This window comes from Homalodisca vitripennis, chromosome 6 (genome assembly GCF_021130785.1).
Source record: "Homalodisca vitripennis isolate AUS2020 chromosome 6, UT_GWSS_2.1, whole genome shotgun sequence".
NCBI lineage: Eukaryota > Metazoa > Arthropoda > Insecta > Hemiptera > Cicadellidae > Homalodisca > Homalodisca vitripennis.
In genome coordinates this window covers 101,604,151-101,632,053 of record NC_060212.1, presented here as the reverse complement: position 1 = coordinate 101,632,053, position 27,903 = coordinate 101,604,151, and the positions used below count along the sequence as shown (strand labels likewise).

At 29.8% G+C, this 27,903-nt stretch overlaps 1 protein-coding gene across 2 annotated transcripts; it reads right to left on the bottom strand.

Annotated features, from left to right (window-relative positions):
- Positions 1 to 37: 37 nt before the first annotated feature.
- Positions 38 to 27,903, bottom strand: LOC124364661 (UPF0430 protein CG31712-like). Of its 2 annotated transcripts, none has more exons than XM_046820302.1 (4): positions 27,641 to 27,903; positions 25,194 to 25,282; positions 20,271 to 20,354; positions 38 to 7,663 (listed from the first exon to the last, which is right to left on the bottom strand). In XM_046820302.1, exons 1-4 carry the CDS (start codon positions 27,804 to 27,806, stop codon positions 7,499 to 7,501), a joined length of 504 nt encoding a protein of 167 aa, XP_046676258.1. In that variant the 5' UTR covers positions 27,807 to 27,903; the 3' UTR covers positions 38 to 7,498. The 2 variants fall into 2 exon arrangements, with proteins under 2 accessions (XP_046676258.1, XP_046676259.1); XM_046820303.1 differs by lacking the exon at positions 25,194 to 25,282 and adding an exon at positions 25,089 to 25,117.

Below are 27,903 nucleotides of genomic sequence, written 5' to 3'. Positions count from 1 at the left end.
CTAGAGGATTTTAATCTAAATAAAAGAATAAGAGGCATTATTTTTCCAAATATTTATTAATGTTAGTATTTAAATTAATTAATAATTACATAAAACTGTTGTGCACATAACTATGTAACTTACCTTAATGAAACTGATCAAGCTTTTCATATTGCTACTATCAAATGTCAATAATTAAAAATAATTGTAAAAATAAAATTTTGAATTTATATCATATGGAATATTTTATGTTTTCTTTAACTCAAGCATGTCAAATAATAAGTTTAGGCATTTCATAACTTGCATATAGTTGTATTGGTGAAACTCCACGTTAGTTTCACTGATGTTAGCACGTTTTGATATCTTTTAACAGTGAATAATAAATTTTGTTATTTAAAGTTCATTGCGCTTTACTAAAGTAACAAGTATTCACAAAAGACTATTAAATTTAAACTATGTACTTATTGAAATAAGCTAAAAGCTGTTTTCTTGGTTCAGCCTAGAAAATAAGAATAAATAAGTATATTTTCAACTTTAAATACTATTATTTGGATAAAATTTAATTTACATAGTATTATATTACAAATGTCATTAGCTGTGTATTACTAAAAAAGTGTATTAACGTAAATTTATAAAAATTAAAACTTACAATTTAAAAGTGCAATGTATAATTCTTATTATAAAGAAACACAGATATGAAAGTTAACGCACACTAAGTTTTAATGAATGGAAAAGATTAACTTAACCCTATAGAATAAGTTAAAACAGATGAGGGAAGTACATCAGATACAAATACTGAATCCAGTGTGTTTTATATGGCTAATTACACACTTTTAAAATGGTCTTTAAAATTATATTGACTAATCATAATGCACTATTTTGAAACTAAACTAAAATGCTAAGCTTAAAAGCAATGTTAGTTGATGACTTTTTAAGTTGTGATAGAACACGCCTCTTCTTTTACTAAAAAAAAAATTAAAACTATGTCAAATTTTGAATTATACTGCTCATGTTCTTATTGAAAATATAGATCAGTTTTGATTCTTGACTTTTAAGACAGTGTCAGTCTGATTCTAATTAATAAACAATTAAAATTAATTATATAGTTATATATTAATTTCCTTTTTAAAATACTTTTATCCCACAAAAGGTTTATCCTGAACTATAACTTTCAGTAACATTACTATAAGGCCATCATTTTCACTGAGGAAAAATGTAAGATATATTCAATTTGGTTTAATAATTTTTCACATTATATAACTCAATGAATCCAAACAAATACAATACACAAAGTATTTTTTTAACAAATTTTACTTTTATAACAATTTTGTTCTAAAAAATTTGATTTATTCCCTACCAAGTGTAATACACTTCACTTTGTTATAAGGGAAACAAAAGAAATTATAAAAACTATAGAATATTTGTTCAAAATAGTTTTCCTTCTAAAAGCTTGCGAATTTATAAACGGCCCAGTAAATAGTGTGCAAATGAAATGGTAAAATGGCTGCAGCACATGCATACCCTACAATTTGCAAAAGTGTGGATCGTTTGTATTTGTAACACATTCACTGCGGGATGCAGGAATTCCAGCTCTGCAACTGTAGCGCGCGCTATGGTCCGCTGTAAATCGAGCTGTCGCTCCACACTAACTCATTACCTCAGTGTAAGCCCACAGTAACAGACAGGGAATGTTGAGCTTACGTGTTGGCCCGGTTCCACTGTAACTTTTCACGCAAACCATTCTCAGATCGTGGTTCATTTCCACTGTTGTGTTTAGTGTAATATGACTGTGCATAAGTAACTGTAGCCCAGTGGAAGCGGATATTGAACTCACTGACCACTTTTTGTCTGACACAATTCAAGTTCAGACAGTTTTGTTGAATACATTTTTTATTATTGTGTGAAAGTGAATACTTTTGTTGGGGGAGGGAGGAGTGTAAACATCATAAATACTTTTTAATATAAACATTAACTGATTCGTGGGTGCCAGTGGGGATGGGGGCAAAAAAACCAGCGGAGTGTTGAGTACAGACTGGACAAGGGCTAGCACCATTGTCAATTCATTGGAATTTTAGCTCCGGAAATTACTTCATTAATGCCAGTCAACAAGGGTTCCTAGACATCTTCAATGATGTTCTTGGACATCCAGACATAATTTTTGATAAGTAAAACTTTCTACCTTTCCACATTATAGATTCACACATTGCTTCCGCAGTGAATGTGTTAAGATGCAAGCCTGAAGAAATATCTGCCATTTCAAATAATAAAATGTAACAACCAACTTAATGCTGCTTTTGCATAATGCCTCTGGATATATCTGAGTAACTAAATTTCTAGAACTAGAGGTGGTGGGACTATAACATTGAAGCAAAACATCTCTAGATTTTGTAGAATAATGTATATGATTGTCGTCAGAAAAGTATGGAAATTATAGATGGAATAAAACATATAGCAAAACCATGAATTCAATGGTAGTTTTTACTTTTTCTAAAAGGATCAAGACATAAAATATTCAAATATAATTTATCCAAAAGTAAACTACACAAGAATGCATTAGAAAAATTGCATGCACACAGTTTTTTGAAACTCTTTTACTTTGGTAGTTTCAGTTATGTGACCTTCTGCTCTACAAAAAAATCATAATGAATGATAATCATAACCACCATAACATTTAAAATAATTTAGTATAACAGTTAGAGTTAGGATATAAGGAGCAAGCCTTTTATAACAAAAGCCCTGTTTACTGAAGGAAATAAAACAAAACTGGACAATACTAATGAAAACCTAATTACTAAATACTTGTTGCCTGAACTGCACTAGTTAATAATCCTTAGGTCAAACGAGCCTTAAATATTGCACGCAATAAACCACAGAGATAAAGCACTACATTATAAATGAATATTACAAAACCTCGCAATTTTAACACTATTGAATCAATTCATAAATTAACTTTTATTTCATTCACATTCAAAATTCAAATAGAAATTGTACTAATATAATGTATACACTATATAAGATAACAGCAAAATTATGAACTATTATTTAACCTAGCTACAAAAAATAATGCTTTTCTTTAAAAGGTGTTATAAGATTTTATAACAAGAAGAAATAAATCATGCATTAAACAACAAACATTTGCTTTTTAAAATTAAATATTAACATATTGAAAACACACCTGTCTATATTTGTTACTAAGATTTCTCTTTTGATAACGTTACATAAATTGCACACCACAAATTTGTAACTTCAGATGGACATAAGTGTGACAAATTTTTATATTTGGAAATTTGATCCAAAATAAATAATATGGAACCAAAAATTACCCACCCTTTCTTAAATAATACCTTCTTCAGTTATTTTTACTTTTACAATTTTCTGGTTAAGATTTTCTTAAATAAAAAGCCCTTTTACAAGTAATCTGAATACAAACTTGAGTACTTGTAAGTATTTGATTTTGCACTTTCACAGGTTGGCCACTCAAAACCTTTTTTCGGATTCCCGGTTTCTCCAGTCAAAAATTTTGGAATGTCTAGTCCATTTTTAAACTATATATAAACAACTATAATATTTATCCATTACATCACAGTCGCCATAACTGTTAATACATAATGACGATTTTTCGTTATCAGTTCTATTTACAGGATATGCCATAAACAAAGCTGCGGTGGCTTAGACAATTTTGTTGCTAGCAGACATGGTTGCATTGACGAATATAGAAATAGAACTTAATAAAAAATATTATTTTCCAAAAATGCTATTTTATTACTAGGCGTTTAAAAATAGTAATTAAAGTTCAAAGAACTACAAATACATGTTTTATCCTTCAGTAATTTTCAAAGTATTCCTATAAGTGAATAGACCTCACGATAATGTGCCAACATAAATATAGAAAATACAAATTATAACAAAAATATTATTTGTAAAACTACGGTAATTTCTTAATTTTGTTATATATCTCAGTTTTTAGTACAGAAAGTACAACAAAAACACGTGTTAGAAATTAGTAATTCACGAATACATGCAGTGATGCATGTATGTAAATAAAGATGTGTTTGTCAATTATGTTAACTATAAACACGTTTTGATACACAAAGTACAACTACCTGTCCACGATCAGTAATTTTCCTAATGGCAATCAGCTGTTGTCCGTGAATATAAACAGCAGACTTGTGGCAATGTATGTACATAAATACAGAACTGTAAGAAAAATTATATGCAAAACTAAGCTCATTTTTACTTAAGTTATCTACCAACGGGTTTTTATACATAAATCAAATTTTCTCAATCAGTAGTTTTGTAATGCTCAACAGATGTCATTCACAAATACACGCAGCAGGCTCGTGATACACCAACATTAATATAGAAAATAATATAGATTTGGATGTGATTGTGCTATCAAACCATAAATTCACTTTCTTTTTTTTAACCTGTAATCAGGATGTGTGTGGGAAGCAATTAGTCACAAATTCAAACTGAGACGATCGGTCCGCCAACAATAAATGTTTACACACTCTTTAAACAATTCGGCGACATCATTTTACCCACACATTGTCAATCTTCATTCAGTTTCACGAGGATCACGTCACATAAAATACAATGTTTGAGTTAATAAAATATTGATTTAAGAACCTCTATTTATTTCTTGATTTCATAAGTTCTTAGAGACAGACATTTGTTTCTGAGATGTTACCGGCTTATTTCCAGTTTTACTGGTTGGGTGGCCATCCTGTTTCAGTTTCATTACATAACTTTGGGTGCATACTCAACTGTACAAACATGTGACAAGAAATAGAAATAATAAACTATCTAAAAAATATAGTAAAAAATAAAAAATTTTTATACAACAAATCTGTTATGAAACAATTAAACACTTTCAATTCCAGTAAAAATTTAATTCAATGAATTTCAAACTGACATAGTATTCTAATCCAACTACTCAATGTAATGTTCAAGCAAAAGCAAACACACAGTCACGATATACAAAATGCCCTCAATATTAGTATTTTAATCCAACTTGTAATTTACAATGGTATTTTACTTTCTGAAAATCATGTAACCAACAATTTCATGGAGATAAAACTTATTATTTTTGTTGTAACTATGATTGTTTTGGTTCCTTATATATACAACCTAAACAGGGTGTCCACTCATACTAGGCAAACAAATTAAAGAATGGTCAAGAACTCAAAGGCTTGAATCCTAACATTCTAGGAATCTTTTGTCAATTTCAATAGTTGAGAACCAATCACAGTACATTACGGACAAGTGATGTTTTAGAAGGATAACTGAGTCAATGACATTTTTCAACATTATGGTATTACAGCAGACACATAATATTCTTGTACATTTCTTCATACAAAATGTGCTTCATCCGGTATTGTCCAAGATTGCAAATATATACTGTGACGAATAATGTACATTTTTTTTATTATTAACTTTGACTTCCATGTGTTTATTATGTGTATGATGTGTGTTTGAATTATTTTCTTTTCTGTGTACTTAACCTTATGTTTTAGAATGTTACATCTTCAGATCCCCAGATACAGAAAAGAGCAATCACTAGCAGAACACTTGTGATTTTGTTCTTGTCAATTATGATAAATGTAAGTAATTATATTATTGTTTATAACAATTGTAAATAAATCATTAATGAGCTAATTCTAAAATATTAACTCCCAATATATTTGCCTTGATTCTGATATTGTTCAACAAGTACTAGGAATTTACAAACAACATATACATACTGTACTGCTCATGTTATTTGCTTTAAGCTGCAAACAACAAATTTTATTTATTTTTATTGCTTTAGCATAAATTATTACCAACATATTTGATAAATTTAGAGTGTCCTAGTCAAATTTATAGTAAATATTGCTATTAATTCTAAATGGACTACCAATTACCAGTTTTGGTTTCTACCCAGTTCTTAAAGGGGGAGAACAAAAGTTAAATACAAACTCACTGAGTTCTGCATTAACTAATAAGAAAAAAGTACATCCTCAACTTTAGTAACTAAACAGTTATGGTTATAGCACACTGCACTTTTTATTGTGCACAACCTTAGTTTCCATTGGAAACCAACAATAACAACACGCAATCTTAATAATAATATAAATGTTAATGTTGTGAATCACTCAATGTATAGATAGATTTTAACCAAAGTTGAAATTTTAAAAGAAACATTGTTTTAAACTGAAATAATATTTACATAAAATATGCCTATTTATATTTCACAATTATTAAAAGGCCATCCATCATACAAGATCATAATTGCTTACTAAGAAAGGGTAATTAACTGTGACTGCCACACTAGTCTCAACTAATTCAATACAAAGTACTGAAATCTTAGAAAATAATCAACCAAATACCAGAGTGTTGCATAGAAATTTGAAAGTGGATTGGAGATTTGAATATCTACCAATAACCTCACTTATCTCAGAAGAGATTTTAAGAAGATATGATGCCCTCATAATAGCAGGGAAATGTGTGTAAAGCTAAGAATAATGCTAGTTGTTACTTGATGAAAGTCTGACACTGTTTTGTATCGCCAAGTTGTGCACTTTTTAAATGCGATTGTTAGTGCCAGCCAGTTTGCAACATGATTATTTATTCCACTGTCATTCCTTTTATATCGTGCTACATGTAAGTTTTAACTTACAAGTTTTCGTGTTTTAAACATCACATCACGACAATTCAATAAACAAATTCGCATGGTAATCTTTTCAATTAGAAATGCTACATCTACAGCCTATTTACTGTACCACACACAGTAGCAGGAATCCATTGAATCCTTTCTAATTAATTTAAGCATACTCTAGGCACTTTCCAATGTTTTGCAAATTCAAGCATGATTCCTGATCTCTCTGATTTGTAAGGCCCGTGGACACACTGTTGTTAGCAATTCATTTGACCTCTTTTACTTCATATTCAAGCAGTAATTTTTACTATTCATGTCTTGACTATTGCAACCAGAATAATCAACACAAAGTTACCTGACTCATGTGTTGACTAATAATAATACAAATATATTATTAAACTCACAAGTAAAACAAAAATTATCATTTTTCACCACTTAAATGGTCATAAATTACTTGTCTTTAGTATCTTTCTGTAATGTTTGTACTTAATATCTATATTTATGCCTAAGCTAATTTTTTTGTATCAAAGACTTAGAAGTTAACTGTAAAAATTACTATGTTTCTACAATTTTTAAATGTTCATTAAAAGAATCTAAATTCTACTAAAATTTTGTAACAAATATAACAAAATGGATTTGAACTAAATGTATTATTAAAACATAATACATAAAACAATTCAACGCTTAAATAACTCAAGAAATCATAAATATTCCAAGTCTATTATAACCTAAACCTGTTGAATTTCCATGAACACCATTTCTGAGCACTGATGTAGAATTTTGGCCAAGAAGTCGTAAACAGAATTTCTAGTTTAATGGAAAACTTTTTTAACAACTTCACTCATATTATCATATTTACACAAAAGCTTTACACATCCTCTCCTATACTGCCGGTTTCAAGCTAAACGATAATTTTGGTCTTGAATTGTTTTTGCCTAGTATTTTTTTCTGTTCTTCCTTAACTCTCTTTTCATGTTCCTTCTTCAACCTCTGTCGCTCTTCCTCCATCTTCCTCTGTTCCTCCACCATGGCCAGTCTCTCTTCTGCCTGTAAAAATCAGCACTAAAAAGTGAGTAAAAACATCTTGCACAGCAAAAACAAACCCAGGGTGACAAGACAGTTCCACTGTCAGGTTAAGTCTAACAATTGTAGTAATATTGGAATAAAATTGAAACGTTACGAGTTGCATTTTTGTTGTGCTTGCACTCCAAGGTCAATGATCAGATTGTGTGCAATGATTTACTCAAAGTGGAGGTACATACACTCAACAGAGAATGATAGTTCCCAGAATCAATTGTATGTGTTTCTAAGAATACATATTTTCTCTTTTTTAGTACATATATAGTCATTTTTAGTTTTTCTTTTTAACTGAAGTTTTTTAAGTATCATAAGTAAAAGCAGGTTCATTAAGTCTTGTTGCAATGAATATGTGTTGTTGTATGCAAGGAACAAACCTCTTCACCCACGGTTATTTGGAGTGAATGTCAAAATCTAGGAATGGTCATTGATGAGTTCATTAAAAATAATGCAATCGAAAAGGATAGCAGAATTTCCGACATTTTCTATCTTTGAATGTTTCAAAAATACATATACTGTAACAATGACAGATGTCTGAAATCCCGTTACATTCCATGTAATCATCATCTATAACAAACTTTATAAACAATTAATACTATAAAAATTATTGATTTATTCAATAAATATACTATTTTTATTTACAAAATAATAACAAAATAGAGCTTATATTTTATTAAAATTAAATACAAATAACTAAAATTAAATTATGCTTGTGTAGAGATTGCATTTCTGTTGTCTGGCCAACATAATAAAATAGTTAAGGATATTATTACAACTTTACAATATGTATTTCAAGTGTTTTGACTCGTTTTTTACAGTCAAACTAGATTATACTGTACACAAAAGGAGATATCCTTAATGGCTGACTAATTCATCAACGCCCAGCAAAAACTCTTACACTCTAGAGGTGCACTAAGGAGGATTATTCTATACAACCTCAGAACTCCGTCCCACTAGACTCTACAGTTACAGAAAGTCCCGTACAAAATTCTTTGCTACAAACACATGTTATTGATATAAAATTTTGTTAGATGAGATCAGATATTCAACGTAAACCAACTCCAATACTTAATACATAGCAGTATCAAGATATTCAAGATTCTCTTTTCAATCAATTTGAATATATATCTTATATATATAAAAAAATCTTGAGTCACGATGTGTTGCTACTCTGCCAAGACTGAACAATTCACTGAACCATTTCAATCAAATTTCACATGTATCCGTAATTTAGTCTAACTTAGAAGATAGGATAGTTATTATCTGAATTATTCGCTTATGTCGTGAATATAAACGAATAAAATGAAGAAAAGTTTTCAAAGCGCCTGCACATTATAACTGCAATTACGAGATAGATACGTATATTAAACAGTGAAAACACTATTTGAAGGCGCTAAGTTATGATGTATAATTGTCTAAACTAAATTTTTGGTTGAACTTAAAGGTTTGAGTGGTAGACCACTTTGTAATAAAATACATTATGCATGTACAATACATTTTTGACATATTTTCTTGATCGTGACATCAAGGTAAAATCTACATCGGGGTTGGAAATATAATTTACTTCAACCAGAAATGCTCATACGCGGGCAAAACTTACGAAAAGCGTGCGAAGCCGCGGGAAACAGCTAGTATATATATATATATTTTTACAAATATTACAACATTACTATTAATTAATATTTACAAAAATGTTAATACAAAATAATGAATAACGTCATCAGAAAATGAATAATGTCAACAGAAAAGTTTAAATTGCATTTGAAAACAACCAATATTGTATTTAAATGCTTTTATCTCTATAAATAAAAATGAAATGCTTTTCTTTGATAAGCACATCACCTAAGAAAAGCTGGACAGGTTTGCTTTTTTGTTTGAAAATGTTTGCAACTATCCAAATTAGGTTTTATGGAAAAGAAATATCAGTTGGAAATATATATATATATATATATAAAACTCAGTTACCACAGAGTCAAAAGATTTCTAGCGTGTCAAGAGTAGTAGTGTACTGCAAACAAAAATGAAAATAATATTATTTAACCTTTACTGTAGATCACACCAGTGACAAATTGAAACCAATTTATTCTATTATGGATAATATTTTAAAATTGTTATAAAATTCAATTAATTGTTGTTGTTTAACATTGTGGCATGGAATATTTACAGTTACCGAAGGAAAAACAAGAGAGACTAGCAATAACATAACTCAATGAGGATTCGCTCCATGACTAAATTTTGAGAAGCATGTGAGAGCAGTGAGCCTCCGACCATTGCAAATGGAGTGTAATTTATTTAAGGATAAGGAAGCATTGAGTGAGCACTGAGTCTGTTTAGCACTGACGAGGGATACAACACTATTAGGAATATTCGTAGACTAGTGGTGGATATAAATATAACTTGTAAGGTTTTTATAAATATATTGACATCTTATTTCAATATACACTGTTCTTTACATGATACCTTTAAGTATGTTTTAAACAGAAATTTTGTAATTGTACCTGTTCAGCTTGGCCTGAACTCCAAATCAGACCAGAAGACTTACCACAGTATGCTGAGTAAATTTTCTAGGCCCATTACCATCATTACAAGTGCATACAACAACAGTAAGAGCCGTAGTTATAGACCTAAGCTTCTCGTGAAGTGACGATATTTATGGCCTGTCTAATTGTGTTCTAAAATATAGTTGATGAACATTTTAGAGCCCCTTACATACCTTATCAACTTAATCCTAATTGTAGGTGAATATCCAGATTGCTTTAAACGTGGTACGGTTACTCCTATTTTTAAAAAATATCAAAAGGAATTACCATGTTTAAGCAATTATACAAATTGTTTATTGAAAACAACCTATTGTATACAAATCAGGGTTGCACTTTACTTTAGCCACGTCAACTACGATCTCAAACCATTTTTATCAATCTCTTAAAATTGTATGTTTTCATTCCCAGAAAGAATTTTTAGGCGTCTATGATCCATAATTGCACAATAACTGACAATGCGTTAAAATTTTAGGTTATATTTCAAATAGTCCAACAATCTAGGGGACCGAGGGGAATCAGGGTTTCTGGGTGGGGGAGGGGATATTCTCAACATTTTCTGATTCATCAGATTCTACCTCTATGTTGAAGTTTATTCTTCTGTGCTCTCAGTCTTGTTCCTCTTTCTTGACATTTTTGCATCATTTTCTACCAATATGCATCTATCTGGCACATCTCATTATTAAATAATTACTTTGAACTATTTCATGATTGGTCAGACTTTTCTGCATTCTATATTCCGAAATTAAGACTTTGTGCTTTGTGTCTTGGCGACGCCATTAGCCATTTTGTGTTCTCGTCTTCTTCAGTGAAGTTTGGTTCTTGTAGTTCTCAGAAAATATAACACAACAATTGAGTTACCTTCAACGAGTGGTGAAGTGATACAACCTGTGATAAATAAGTGCAGTGGCTGTTCTCTTCTGTTGTTTGACTGCATTACAATGAGCAATTTGGAAATTATTTCCTTTTTAGTAGGACATGGGAGTTTCAATGGGTTTCCCATGCGTGATAGATGTAGTGGCCATTTACCTCTAGCTGAGGATACACTGTTTTGGCTAAATAATTTTCCCAGTGCAGCCAACAAGTTACATCCACCTCTTCATTAAATATTTAGTAAATTTCCATTATTTTTATCTCTTTATTATTTTATTTACTTTAATTATGTTTGAAATTTTATTATTTTAATTCTTGTGTTGGCTGTTTGGCACATGGGTAGGCCACTTTTCTATCGTCTGATCACGATTAACAAATTTTTGGTAGGGCGGACACGAGCACTCACGTGACCTGACCTTCATTTCAGGTACTACCTCAAGGTTGCTTTTTTACATTTTGCCAGAAGTGCGGGGTGGTGCCACAGGCATTCCCATTTTAATTTCTGTAATTATTTAAGCTTTCTTCCCTTTTATATTTATTCTACTAATATCCTATACATTTATTTTCTTATTTTAAGTTGAAATTTGGAAAAATAGTGTGAAGTAATTACAGTAAAAAATTATCAATTTGGGTTTAGACCTAATCACTCTACCGCTATGGCTATTGACTGCATAATAAGTGAAATTATACATGCATTAGAAATAACCTAGTAATAGGTGAATTAGAAATAAAAGTAATAGTAATAGGTCCTTTAAATATTGAAGGACTTACAGGCAAATTTCAAGTGTTAGAAACCTTTCTTATGAATTTAAAGAATCCATATGTACTATGTAGTGTATCTGAGCATTGGTTATCAGCAAATGAAACAGAGTTATCTCATCCTCACGGTTATTACTGTCCAAGTGTTTACTGTAGGGAAAATCAAATTACAGGTGGTTCATTAATATTTATTAATGATTTACTCCAGACAGAAAGATTTTTGACAATCTTGCATAGCTTTTTGGATTATATATGTAACTGGTCAAGCTACACTATTGTAGTAGGAGGAGATTTAAATACAAATTTCAACATAATAAAAAATAAAAAAGTTTTACAGTTTTCCTATGCCAATATAATTTTTATTGTTTGAACCAGAAACCTACGAGAGGAAATAATTGTTTAGGTAATGTATTTATTAATAATCAGAGGCTAATCCTTAGATGTTTTTTCCCAGTTTTTGTGTGACAAGCTTAAAGTTATACTTTCTAAATTTGCTATCAAGAACTTGTTTGAAAGTTTGGCATCCTATGATTGGGAAAGTTTGATTTCCTTACAAGTTCAGAATGGTGTCGAGAGAGTGTTTTATTCATTGTTTACAGTCTTATTAAAGAACATTAATCATTTTGAGATCGTAAGAAAGTCCAAACCAAAGCAGAATAAAAATAAGAAACCCTCTTGGTATGATGACCTAACTCTTATGACAGGTAATTTTTGCTTTATCAATGCATTAAATGATTGTATAAACCTTTGTTTTAACGAAGGAGTATTTCCAAATATTTTAAATTTTTAAAAGGTTTGTCCCATTTATAAAAATGGTCTAGACCTGAGAGCTATAGGCCTGTCTCGATTCCAGTGTTGTCTAAAGTTATTGAAGTTTTAGTAAGTAGTTTCCTGGAAACCAATAGAATTCTTTGTATGACTAAGTATGGTTATAGAAAGATTAAATCGACTATTGAGGCAATAGAGCAACTAGTAAGTGATGATTTCACAGTTTTGAGAATAAAACCTTCGCTTGGGCCACTCTGTGTGACCTCAGTAACTCATTTGACTGTGTAAGTCATAATGATCTTATTATGAAATTAAAATATTACTGTGTGCAAGGTGTTCCACTTTCATTTCTCAAATCATACCTTTATGACCATACTCAAAAAGTGTGTGTTAATGAGGTGTGGTCAAAAGAAACAGAAGTTAAGTGGGGTGCCCCCAGGACTCTGTCTTGGGCTCTTTGCCTTATTCGCTAAATACAATAACAGCTTTATATGCAGATGACACTACTTTTTTTAAATATAAGCCAAAACATAAATCAACTAAAATAAATTGTTCATAAATATATATAAAAGAAAGTCGTGTTAGTTACACTATTTATAAGTCAAGAACGGCTGAACCGATTTGGCTGAAAATTGGTAGGGAGGTAGCTAAGAACTGGGAGAAGGACATAGGATACTTTTTATCCCGTTCCCGATTCAAGATTCCGCCCCACTGGTCTCTAAAAGTTACAGAAATACCCGTAAGAAATGCATTGCAGCAAACATATGTTATTAAATGAAAGAGCCTTTTCAAATTTAATCAGCTGTTCTTTGTAAACATATATAATGCGACAAAAGAAATTTATATGTTTACTAGCGGGCCCGGCGCGCTTTGCTGCGCATTTCAATAATTTTTTGCAAAAGTTGCCCGCGGCTTCGCACGCAATTTCCCGTTGAAAACAGTACACTATATTCACTTATTCTTTTTCTATCACATTCTAAACATTGCTGAGATAATTGATAGTCGTTCCATCGTGAGCCTCTTGAGCGTATTATGAAGGTATGTACCATATTCCTGCCTCTATCTAGCTGTTACCCACGGCTTCGCACGCAAATCTTAAGAACCGAAGTCCTTATATTACTTAGTAATTTTTTTTTTTTACTATAATAAATTTTAGATTAAATTAGTTATATCTCCGATGCCACGATTGAGCTTGCTTTGTTGTCTCGATCGAGAGAATATGTACACACGGAGTTTTGAGAACCATACTTCTGTCAAAAAAAACAACTAAGGTTGATTTTATAACATTCTTTATATTTGTAGCCAACGTAAGATAGTAATTATGATATCTGCATTACTCTTCTGATCAAGCATGAGCATGGTTTATATTAAATAAATATTGCCGTTAAAGGTGAATTTTTACGTCAAATTTGAATTGTATTATCTGGATAGAAAAGTCTATGTTTAACAGTGATTGCAAAAACAGTTTAAACAAAATTTGTCGTTTCTCTTAAGCTTACTCTATGCTTTAAAACTATAAGTGTAATATATGTTTACAAAGAACAGCTGATTAAAAATTTGAAAAGACGTTAACATATGTTTGCTGCAATGCATTTCTTATGGGTATTTCTGTAACCAGTGGGGCGGAATCCTGAATCGGGAAAGGGATGGGCATAGCTTATAAACCTTCTCCGTGGAAAAATACATATACGTACAAATTTTCATCATGATCGGTCCAATAGTTCACGATTCCATAAAGGACAAACATACAAACATTCATTTTTATATATATAGATAATATAATTTAAATACTATTTTAAATTTCTTTACACTTATAGTTTGAAAGCATAGAGTAAGCTTAAGAGAAACAGCAAATTTTGTTTCAACTGTTTCTGCAATCACTGTTAAACATAAGACTTTACTATCCAGATAATACAATTCAAATTTGACGTAAAAATTCACCTTTAACTGCAATATTTATCTAATATAAACCATGCTCATGCTTGATCAGAAGAGCAATGCAGATATCAAAATTACTATCTTACGTTGGCTACAAATATAAAGAATGTTATAAAACCAACCTTAGTTGTTTTTTTTGACAGAAGTATAGTTCTCAAAACTCTGTGTGTACATATTCTCTCGATCGAGACAACAAAGCAAGCTCAATCATGGCATCGGAGATATAACTAATTTAATCCAAAAGTGATACACGCGCAAAGCTTAAAATAAAAACCATACGCAATTTCGCTTAACATCTGAAGCTCATAATCATTAGACTGTAATAATATGTACCTAAAATATGCCTATTTTCGTTTCAAAATTACATTGAGCGCCATCATTTATTACATTGAATTCCGCGCTAATGAATTCCGACTTTTTGACTCCTGTCCACGATGGTCTAATATAGTTCAATTGTATACAAAAATCATGGAATATTGGAGAAAAATTCCAGTTATTTCACAGGTGCATATTGAGACTATTTTAAAATTTAAATCTTAAATAGATCATGAGCTTGGAGTATCTTTCAGTGACTATCATTTATCTCAGAAGGGTAATAACGACATTCAAAAGAAATGTGCCTCCTATGTCCCAATTTTTCTGTAGGAAATCGTGTGCGAAGCCGTGGGTATTTGGTTGTAATTGGTATTTTATTGAAAATGAAGAGTTATCGTTATAAAATACTACGAATTTATTGACGAACTAGCTGTTACCCGCAGCCAATTGCGCATAATTGCTTTTACTAAGTAATATAAGGACTTCTGTTCTTAAGATTTGCGTGCGAAGCCGTGGGTAACAGCTAGTTGTTCATAAAATAGTGACTGATGCTTCACAGTGGTTTATATCACATGGTTTATGTTAAATACAGAACAAACTAAAAGCATACTGTTTAGCTTAAGACCAGTGGATGTTGAAGATGAGGATTTGGTTAGTAAAGTTGTCTTTAGGAGTTTTCCTTGATAACAAATTGAGTTGGGATACACATGTGGATTATATAGCTTCAAAATTGTCAAGAACAACTAATTTATTAAGACATCTTATGTTTCTTGTTCCTAAACACTATGTAAGAACTGCTTACTTCTCCTACTTCCAATCCATTCTAAGGTATGGTCTCACACTATGGGATAAACGCAGTAGGATAAATGAAATTGTAACTGCTCAAAAGAAAGCTGTAAGAATTGTTTCAGGGTCAAACCCTGTAGACCAATGTAGGCTCCTTTTCATAGCTCAGGAAATACCTACGATAACCAATTTGTATATTTTCGATTTGGTAGTGTACATTATGAATAACCCAGATAAATTGGACTTCAGATCCAATATTCATAACTACAATAAAACGAATCAAAATAATTTAGAAATTGAATTAAAAGTTTTAGTAAAACCATGAATAGCCACAAAGTAATTTCATTTAAAGTTTTCAATAAATTAATACCATTGGTTGATAAACATCCGGACTCAATTTTCAGAAAGAAGCTTTATAGGTAGCTACTGGTTAATCCTTTTTACAGTCTTCAGGAGTTTTTCGAGTTAGTCAAATTGCTTTTTGAGAATTGTTTACTCTTTGAGAAATGTTTGTCTCAACTCTACAGTTGTTTTTTTTCTTGTTATTTTAAATTAGTCTATAACCTCTTGTTGTTATTGTTAGTTTACTTTTAAATATTTTATTAATTGTTGAATTTTAGTTTTGTTGATTAATTCCATGGTTTTAAATCTTTTAATTGTCATTTAATTTCAGTAATTTATTTTAAATAATTGACAGAGTTATTTTAACAACTCTTTCTTAACATACAAATATTATCAAATTTTAAAAAGTATGAATTTGAAATGTAATAGTTTATCTGTAATTTATACTATACCTATAATTATAAGTGTATCTGCGTATTGGCGTGCTGCAATACTCATGTGGTTAATACTTGTAAAAAGTCTTAAAACAATAAATTGATTGATTGTCTAACAAAGGTGTTCAATGTTGTAAACCACTCTATTCTTATGGATAAACTACGGTGTAAGTAAAAAAGAGTTAAGATTAATTAAAGGTTACCTGCTGGATAGAAGGCAAATGGTCACTGTTAAAAATTTTGCATCTGAGTATCAAAGAGTTGTTACAGATGTACTCCATGGCTCTGTGTTTGGTACCTTTTTATTTTTAGTTTGTATCAATGACTAATACAAATTTCTTATTTTTTGTACACCAACTTTTGGTATCAAACTACTATTTCATATACATACTTGATATCAATCGTAAGTTTTTACATGCTAAATGCTAGATTTTTTTGGATTTGAATGGATCTACCCCGATGGTCTTCCAAGTTCCACTATTAATCTTATGAGTCTTTTTGTTTAGATTGAAACAGCTGATTACTACAGCTGTGTTGCTCTCTGTTATTCTCAGTCCACTAACCAACTTAATAGCAGCTAATTGTTTATATTATCCATTAAACTTGACATCAGCTACTTTATTACAACAATTAAATGCATATTAAAATTCTGAATGTGGTTTGTTTACAAACTGTTCTATACTCTTTACAAGCTAACAAGAAAACTGTGGTTATTTGGTGAAAATGGTGATTGCCCTTTTGGGTATGTTGAGTGTTCATAAGTTAAGTTTACTCAAAGTATTATTTAGAGAAATATTGTTATAATGTAATTCAATTAAATGAATTATGAATGTGTGCAAGTAAGGTACAGTACTCAAAATTGGCTTCTATTAACATTGTGGAGTGGTATATTTACATCACCTGAAAGAAAAAAAAAAACTGAAAAAACAGGCACTTACATAACTCAACAAACTATTTGTTCTGTGACTACAATTTCATGAAATAAGCGAACTCAGTGCACCCATGATCTTTGCAAATGGAATCATAAAACGCAACAGACAAGAAGTCAAGTTTTGTTATGGCAGACAAAACCACTGGGAGGGCGGTTCCTTTTCGCACTGATGAGAGATACAATAATGATTAGTTATATCAAAACTAAACCCAGGAAAAAGGATGATATAATGAACAGATATTAGAAAGCAAGGACATACACCTTATTGTATCAGGTATACAGATTTTCATACTATTTTAGACCGAATACTGTGGGGAGGAACAAAGACAGTGAGCAGTGTGGACCGCGAAGCAGCATTTGTGCCCTTTTCGGGAATTAATCATAAACATTAAGTGTATTAATAATAATATGTAAACAAAATTTATAACAGAATTATTGTATTTTAAGTGACAAATGGTACTCATTAAATCCTTTACACAATATTACTACAATATTATTTGTTGTGTTGAAATAAATATGGTATTAAAATTTAAATTTAAATGTAACTTTTTTTACTATTGCTATCAATTTGTCTTAAAACTCTGGTTTTTCAATGAATACTGTTTTTGTATGGCCGCCATTTGAAAATTGAGAAGCAAGAGTCCATTTTAGGTGTCATATTATTTATAATTTTTATATAAATGACTCATTGAAATAACTCAACTTACTTTACAGATAAGTGTTTTTGCTGATGACCACTTGAAATTTACTCGCTTAACATTTTTCAATAATTTGGACGATAGGCCATTTATTGATAATCTCTATCACTAAAACTAGAGTAAATAATTATAACTATCATAATAATTCCCAGCCTGAATTATACAATCACCAAAATGTTCTAAGATAAATTGAAATCCAATAAAGAGTAGTAAAATTATTTTGCAATTAATACAAGTAACCCAAAATAACAAAAACAATATTTTTAAACTGTTTAAACTTTGTTGTTATTGTTATTAAAACCAAAAAGGTGTTGATTGTGTCATTTTCAAGCGACTGTTTAACTCTAAATGTTGTATGTATACAAAAAATTTAGTATTGATAGCTAAAAATAAAACTTCAAAGTACAAAGCTGCAAAAAATAACAATATAAAGTAAAAGTAATGCAAATTAATGCACATATAACGAAAAGTACAAGGAACATGCTTTCTTTGAAAACCTTAACTGAGAAAGCGAACCAACGCATAATTAACTGGAAAATCTAAATAGGACTAAAATAAATTTACTATATTAATGGGCAATAAATACTATTTCCTGAGTTCTGACAGTATAAAATTATGTGTGCCGTGTAATTTTTTGAAAATGTCTAAGTTTTAAAATATTACAGTCTTCGTTAAGCATTAAACTGTTTCAACGGTTGATTTCTTAAAACACATTTTTCAGACCATACATTTTTTCAGACGTTAAACTATCACAACCATAAAAATCACACAATAATTGTAACAGCCCATTAATTAGAAAAACAAACTGAAATTTGAAACAAAGGTGTTGGACACCTAGACATTTGATTCATAGAATTTTTTGAACATTTACTTGCAATGCCAAGAACATTGTGAAAGTCCTGAAAACTTGTTATGAACTTTTCACCCATATTAATAAGTCCTTGATAAAAATCACAAAGATAGTATGTTCCTAAACTATCAAAGCTATATTAATAAGCTTTTAAATCTGTCCAAATCAATTATCTTTGTTCACAAAAACCATGAATTCTTTATAGAACAAAAAAAAACCATTAATCATTTCTCTCTAAAACCACCAAATCAGCCATGAATGACTGAACTTAACTGATGATAATTACTGACGTACATTACAGAATGCATTGTTCACTTTTAGTTCATCTCAATTACTTCATTGACTTGAAATGGAAAAAATTTACTCTTTCTTCTAAATAAATGAATTTTAAAAACAAAAAATTAAAATTTATCTCTTATAGTTAAAATTAATTTTATAATACAAAAACTATCAACATGTTACAATAATAATTTAAAAACGTCAAAGATTAAATCTTGAATTTACATATGGGGATCATCAGTATTGTAATTATCTATTATAATTTATAAACCCTTTAACTGCCACGCCTGAGATATATTGTGCAACTCTAGTTTTGTGAACAACTGCCACACCCAAGTATACTCGTTTTCATATAATCAACTGCTTTAGAAATGTCTAGAAGATAGGTGTCCAGTTGATGGTGCAATCTTGTGGTGTAATTATTTGACAAATTGACATTATTTGAGATGTTTGTAAACATTTTTAATTGCTTACTTTATTTGTTAAACTTTAAGTAACGTGTTATGTCAAAAACTCTTAAAAATGGGGAAATATATTCTAGTGCTCAGGAGGCCTTAGTACGTAACCAAGCCTGGCGCTCGGGTATCGCGACGAATCCAGGAACGAGACGGTTAAAGGATTAAATCATGTAACTATAATTCAGTTTAACAATTCAAGCAGTCTTTGTAAAATAAATTGAGTAAAAGATGTTATTGAAATAACTTACAGAAAAACATTATTGTATTCCTGAACTTTAAACAGCAGCAACTTACTTGCCTCTTCATGCTAAAACTGTTTTGTTACTTTTATTTGTTTTACAATGAATTCATCAATATTTGCAGTTTTATTTTTTTACATATAAGCTGCTTTTCTTTATTTCTTATGCTTCTCTTTTTTACTTAGCCCACAATGCCTTCCAAATACAATATTTCTTTTCATATAATTAAAACCTTATTTTTTATTTAAATTTAATGGAATAAAGCAAAACGAAAACAAAGTCCTACAAATATTTAAGGGAATTTGTATTTTACAGAGATTTGGCAGTATAACAAATCAAGGTAAGCAGATGTATATTAAAAATTTCTTACCAATTTTTTCTGAGCTTCTTCCATCTTCCGATTGTTTTCGGCCAGGATAAGTTCCAGTTCCTCTCTCTTTTTTCTCTCTTCCTCCTAAAAATAAAAATGATCATGTTAAAAAGAGACAGAGTCTCCCCAAAGCGCCCAATTTATGTTCAGATGGGCACTTTACCACAGCTAACAATAATTCCCGATGTGTCATTACCCCTTGCCTACCGCAAAATGGAGCTACTTAAAATAACAAAATACATATATTGTTTTAAATAAAACAAATTAAATAAAAGTCAAACTTTTTATTAAATAAAATTAGCATTGTGGTAAATGTCTAAACTAATGATGATAATTCTTATATGATCTTACAGACAAATTATTCTAGATAACACAAATTGGACATGGAATGCCATTTTTAAACTTTTAAAAAAAAATAAGGATAACCACTTTATACTTCAAGATCGTGGCAGCAAATTAGTTTTGATGTACATTTTAATTAAGTCCAATAGTGTAGCCTGCACACAGATTTCATATATTAATGTTTACAATTTTTAACAGACTTTTAAGAATCTACTTAATAGAACTGTAATGGTGAGCAATCAAAAAGTTAGACCCGAAATATTGCACCATTATTCTCACAACTTCAAGCGCTACAAGAGAATATGAGTTGTTTCCTAAACAGTACTTGAATTATTATATCCCTTTCTCAATAGATTTTATTTTAGATGTATAAAAATGTTTTACAATACTTTTTTACTTGCACATGGGTAACTTTTGAACAAAGAGGGACTTTTAGAGTCTATTAGTAACAATTGCCATTAGTTATCGTTTAATAAAGAATTTATAATATTTCAGTTTTTCTAGTCGAGTATTATGTAGCCCCATTTTGCGGTGAAAATTTTGCTTCTTAAATTCTGGTAATAGAAACTCAAACAAAAATGAAAATTAGCTAATTTTCAGAGATAACTATTCCTTTTATTTTATTCCTATTATTGTTTTAAATATTATTTTCAACACACAATTCAAAGTAATACAACACACTACAAATAATTTAGAGCAAAACAGAGATTGTGACATCTTGAAGGCGTGGGCCACACTGTAACAGTAAACAAACGATAAATAACATGTGCGGAAGGAAATAAAAAGCGATTGCCAAAAAGTGCCTTAACGATATACAATTAAGATGAAATTAGACACAAAGCCAATTAGAAACTATTAAATCCTATTCCGGCTTCTCTCAATTAATTCAATTGAGTCTATTCAAAATGCCTCTGTAATTGATTGAACTATGGTCAACTTGAAAATCCACTGTTGGAAATCAAAGCAAAAACGTCAATAAAAACAAAGCTGAAAAGGAAACTGATTACTTTTTACTCAATAAAATATGATAAAATTTACTTCATAACCTGGCACTACTATAATTTTATAATGTCTAGAGTATTGCATTTTAGAAATTTGGATCTATTTATGAACTAAGTCATCATTAATTCAGAAACAGTAAATAATTAAAACATTGAATATTATTTAAATAGTGAATTTATTAATTAATATAAATCAACCGTTCTTTCTTCAAGCTAAATGAATTCCACACAATTAAAAAGATGTCACTGCAGCACTAAGTAAAAATATACCTAATTCAGGCTACTACCTTGTATGTTTACTTCTGTACTTGGACTACTTTATACCCCTCAAACTAAATTTAATAATATTTTTCACTGGCAAAAATGAAGAGCGAATCCACTAAAGTGTGATATTAAACATTGCATAAGTTAAAAATTTTCAAACATATTGTATAATTATTGAAAGCTTTATTTATTATTCTAATTGCATTTAAATCTTACAAAGACATTGTCTTACCTGCCTTATGAGTATTTTATGTACCATATCACATTACACTACTAGAGGATTTACAAACTTTAACCCTTTGCACTCCAACATCCAACATTTCAAATGTCAGAGTTTTGGTGAAAAACTTCAATGTCCAAAATTTCTAACCTTTGATGTCTGGTCAATCAATGTCCGGTAAATTTCTAACATTCTTACTATTACAAAAAAGAGCAGTCAGGATAATGTCAAACCTCTGTCCAGGAGGGAGCTGTAGGAGTGCATTCCCTCACCAGTATGTGCTAACAATAATTATTGGCTTGTGTATCAGAGAAGTCATAGTCCACGCTGACAGAGAATAACTACTACACGAGGCCATGACATTCACTCATACAATACCCCCATGCATCAAACTTCCACCTTCCATTACACCATACTGCACTCCTTGAGAAGAAACCTTCTTAAGCAGGCAGGAAACTTTTTAACCTCCTTCCTGAAGAACTCAAAGCACTGCAAGGAAAAGGACTGAAGTCAGCCTTGACCCGATGGCTTACAGAAGGGCCATTTTACTCACTGGATGAGTTCTTAAACTGGAGGAGTGAAGAAGAAAATTGACATTACTAACTACTTGATTGTAAGACCTACGAATTAGAAGATTTAAACTTATATACAAGAACTATTTATTAACCAGATGTATCTGTTACCTAATTGAAAATCTTAATGTATTGTGACATCATTCTGATCTCTAAGATTACAAATAAAGAATTTTGTGTATTGTCTGATAATTTACTTGTTCACAAGTTACTAGAAACTGATTATAATAGAAAACAAGAACTTTTATTATTGTATCATTTGAGGTATAACAAAGACAATATACCAGTACATCATTGATATTTTACCTTTTGAGAAATTTGTCCCCAACTGAAAAAGTGCCAATAACTTTGTGGATTTTGAAGCCACCATTCATGAAATGTTGTGTGTAAGTACATAATTAGAAGAAGATTTAAAAAATTATAGGTTTATACTGAATCAAAATAGTATTATATCAAAGTAATATAATCAAATAAATAAAATACATTTGTTATCTCAATCTATTTTTTTAATTCAGTATTTTTTTAACAATTAAAACAGACAAATCGTGGCTTTATACACTAAAAGAAAAAGTTATGATTTAGTTAAAAAAGTTTTACACATTTGATAATGATATCATGGAGTTTTTCCACTAGTATATTTGTAATAGATGCCAAGAGTTTTTGGCAGTAGCAACACATTTTATTCTGGAGTGCAAAAGGTTAAACTAAGAATAGGATTTCTACTAAGTAACCACAAAATTATCACTTAATTGTGTACTCATGATAGAAAGGTAACATTAAAACATTAACTCTAGATCTGGTACCATGAAACATGTGAACCGTCCTACATGTTATTTACTTGCTCCTATATATGTATTATATCACAATGTTTTTCAGTTTATCACAAAAGAGTAGATTTCAGACATAAAGTACAAATCACTAACTTCTCCCATTTACTTTTATAAAAGGAAATGAAATATTATTTATAAAAAACATGGTTTGTATTACTCCGTTATGGTATTTTTGGATCAGTAACAAAATTTATATTATGTACTTATTAATCCTAAACTGCACTATTTCTTGAATGATAAAGACAAACTTGTATTTTTATGAATTTAAATGTTTGATCACTTACAAATTATATGAATTAAATAATTATATGAAAGAACACAACATAAGAGCATTTTGGGTTATTTTTAATGTTTATTAAAAACTTGTTTATAAAGATTAAAAAATGCTATATATATATTAACCTAAATATATGATAATTTCAAATAAAATATATTATGTAAAAATAATTTTTATTTCACTATTTATTAATACTTATAAAGGAATCAATCGTAGGAAAAAAATCTTTGTTTGTAGTGGCTTTTACTATTTGTAGAATCTATCACTAAATATATTACACAAGATATTGATTTTGACATTATTACAAAACATAAAAATTGCTAATTCCTTCGAATACTTTCTTCACCACCTGTAAAGGGGGCATTGGAAGTATAATATTTTTAATGCAAATAAACACATAATGTTTAATATTATACTGTAATTTATTTTTATTGTCAATTTAAAATCCAAGTTACTGAGTGCTAGAAGATATTTTGCCACCAGATCTAGGGTTAAACATACATTTTTTTTAAACTGTTAATTTTACAAACATTTATTTCTTATTAGTTTTCATAATAATTTAAATGTATAGATTGCACAAACTATTGCCTTAACATTAAATGCAACTAATGAATAGTTTTCAGTATTCTATCTAACAGAAAAGAAGAATTATTGCTTAACTGGCCATCGTTTAATTTCAGTAACATTAGGAGAATATAAGAACTAATATAATAGAAAAAGTTTATTTCTTTTTTAATTCAAATTGCAAAAATCTACCAGACACAAAAAATTTACAAAATGTATCTACCTTACCAGAACAAATGGCTTGTCATTAAGGAAAAAGTATTAACTTAATTAAAAGTTTCAATTTTATCACTAAGAGTCGGAAAGTTTGTAAATTAAACAAAAACTCAATTACTTTTATGTTATATTTTCACTCATTGATTTGGTCCTTAATTTTTTCTGATTTTATTGGATTATTGTAGTTTTAATGTACAACATTTATCCACATGAATCGAATTTGCTAAGATCCATGAGATAAAAAGTACATTAAATTCAAATGACACAAATTATTAATGATGTGTATTCTTACTATACGAATATTTATGTATGTATACTTATATATCCAAGTAAAATTATAATATAAAGTTAAATTAAATTCTATTTTAATTCTAAATATTTTAACCTAACAGGAGCATTTTGATGATGAATCAAAGTAGATCTTTCAAACTAAAATACTCCAAAGTATTCCAAAAATTGCTTTCCGACTCAGATTAGATGACACTAACATATAAATATATTATTAAGTAGCCAATTTAAATATGATACTTACCGTTTTGATAAACTCACAAGTTGTAGATCCTGAAATATTTGTCAACAAAAAAAATCATATTTAAATAGGTAATAGGTGATAGAGATACATACATCGTAGCAATACCTTGACGTGAAGTCTACCAGCTCGCAGCCTCTTGCCCGCTATGCCGCTCAGCCTTCTGCTCGCCCCGACCACCGCTGCACTTTGAGATGCTTTACGCATCCCAAATCTTTTGTTACTTAAGTACTAACATCAGAGCTCCACCCACAACAGGGTTTCGCGTTTAGTAACATAGTAAAAGAGCTGAAATTCTATATTTTCAGAGAAATAATTGACATTGGTGATGCAACACTGATGACAAATTGCAAATAGATAGTTTATAAATAAGACAACTATCTCAGTTAGCTGGTGTCAGATTATCATGATAACTGCTGGAAAATAAATCTCACCTACAAAAGCTTCTATCACTATCACAACCATAGTTTCTAAAAACTTTACTCAACTATATTTTTTTATAGTTGCTGTTGTTAATCTGGCATTTTTATTGCTTAATTCTTCACCAACATGAAACTTGAAGAAAAATTTTTTTACAACAAATTAAACTAATTTTTATTCAATAAATATTAAAAAGATTTATTTTCATTATTTTGACAAATTCCAGCATTATTTTACTGACAATAGTTAACTGATCATAAATATTTGGCAGCTGACAACTCAATTTTACTTAGCTCAGTTATTGTCTACTTCAGTTTAATACTCTGTAAAATTTATTAGCATTTGAGTTTTGTTATACTAGGTGATAGGTCATAGTCTTTTATCTACGGTTCACAATTCTAGAGGGATTTTACTGAAAGAATTTTTATATGTTTATGATAAACAACTGAGTACTAATAGTATCAATGATACTGATACTATATATTTCCTAACAGCTTATTGAGTCACAATACTCCATTATAGTTAAGAAAAATGTTCAAAATATGCAACCTCTGCTATAGCATTCATATGCCTAGCTAGCTGGTTGTATTTATTTTTAGAAAATTTCTTTTTATACAAAAATAATACATATTTTACTGTATTTAAACTATGGTTTAAACTTTTTTTGCAAAACAAATGAGAATAATTTTTATTGAACACAATTAAATTAATGTAACCTATAACATATGCAAAAATATGAATGTAATACATATTATAAATAGGGAAAGTTACGGAGAATCTCTTACAAAAATTAATCCCTTACATAAAAGTGTGCCTATGATTAAACTGCTTTTTAATAAATGTTATTACATAGACCTAAATAAGTTATTTTGTTCAAGACCAAAGTGTTATTAACATTGTAAATACAAGACTCATAAATGGCCATACTTCCTCCGTGTTCATGAAAAGATGAACACAAAATATAGAATGAAAATATTACAATATTTAAGATAGACTGAATTGTCTCTCAAATATGTTTAAAGTATAAATGATATAACAGTATTTATTGTGTTACTGATGAGTAAAGCTGTTTAAATACTTAAGAGAGTGAAACTCAAAAATTTAACAATGTTATTGTATAGTACTGGAATGTTATTTTGAAAAGCTGTGAATATCTAATAACTATTAGACTATATAATTATGCAGGAGTGCGTGTGTGTGTGTGTGTGTGTGTGTGTGTGTGTGTGTGTGTGTGTGTTTTAGTTTAAGGAATGTATATCCCTCTACCATGTTTCAAAATAAATACAAATTTAAAACTACCGAACCATACAAAACTTTATGGAAGGCTTTTATCACTTTAGGCAACGATTCAAAAAAATATATTTTAACAATCCTGTGTCATGTTAGGTGGATCATCAAATGAATCACAAAGCAGAATATATAAACTACAAGCTTTTATTCATATTAAAACTAGATTGTAACAATAAGAAAAAACAATCACAGCCCAGTATTTAAAAATGCAACATCTTTTCTACTTTACCAAACCGCTGACCAAATATAAGGTCCAACATTCATAGAACATTTTTGAGACAAGAATGAATGACAGTATTGAAAACTGACTGCAAATAACTATATTGATTGTTTTTATCAATGTATTAATTGTTCTCAACAATATACTATGTTTGTTAAACGTTCTATTATGGATACTTTATTTAAGGTGTACCTGTTATAAACACACTATGATATGAATATTTTGTGAATTCTTTATTCAAAGTACGCCTACATTAAAACTATACCTGAAACTTGCTCTTTACTTGAAGATTATACACTGTTTTACACCATGTTAAAAATATCATCAACGCTGCACAAAATAATTTTAATCCTAACGAGAAAACTCAATAGAAAATAAAAATACCAATCTAACATTTAAAAAATCTTAAAATTAAGTCAATGCTCTTTCAAATAGCAATAAGCCAGAAAAAAATTCAAACGTAAACCATATACATTTTTTCTTGCTGTGGTTTAACTGACTTTGAGCTTCAGAATCTAAAAAAGTTGAAAAATCCTTTGCAGTCAATTTTTAGCAATACTGACAGATAATATTCAAGCCTCTCAATAGTCAGTTCTGTTTGACGCCTACATAAGTGAATCCCTACCTCTCTTTTCTTTTCTTCTTCCAACAAAAACTAATCGTCTCTTTTCCATCTCTTCCATCATCTCTTTCTCCATAATCTTTTTGGCCTCCTCCACTCTTCTTAGAACGTCAGCTTCAATTTCTTCCTTCCTTTTCTCTAATTCTTCTTCAACCCTTTTTTGGACCATTATTTCAATTCTTCGAGCAGTTTCTTCTTCTACAAGTTTTTGCTCAATTTCTCTTTGTCTCCTGGAAAATGGATTAAATTATATACAATGCTCTATT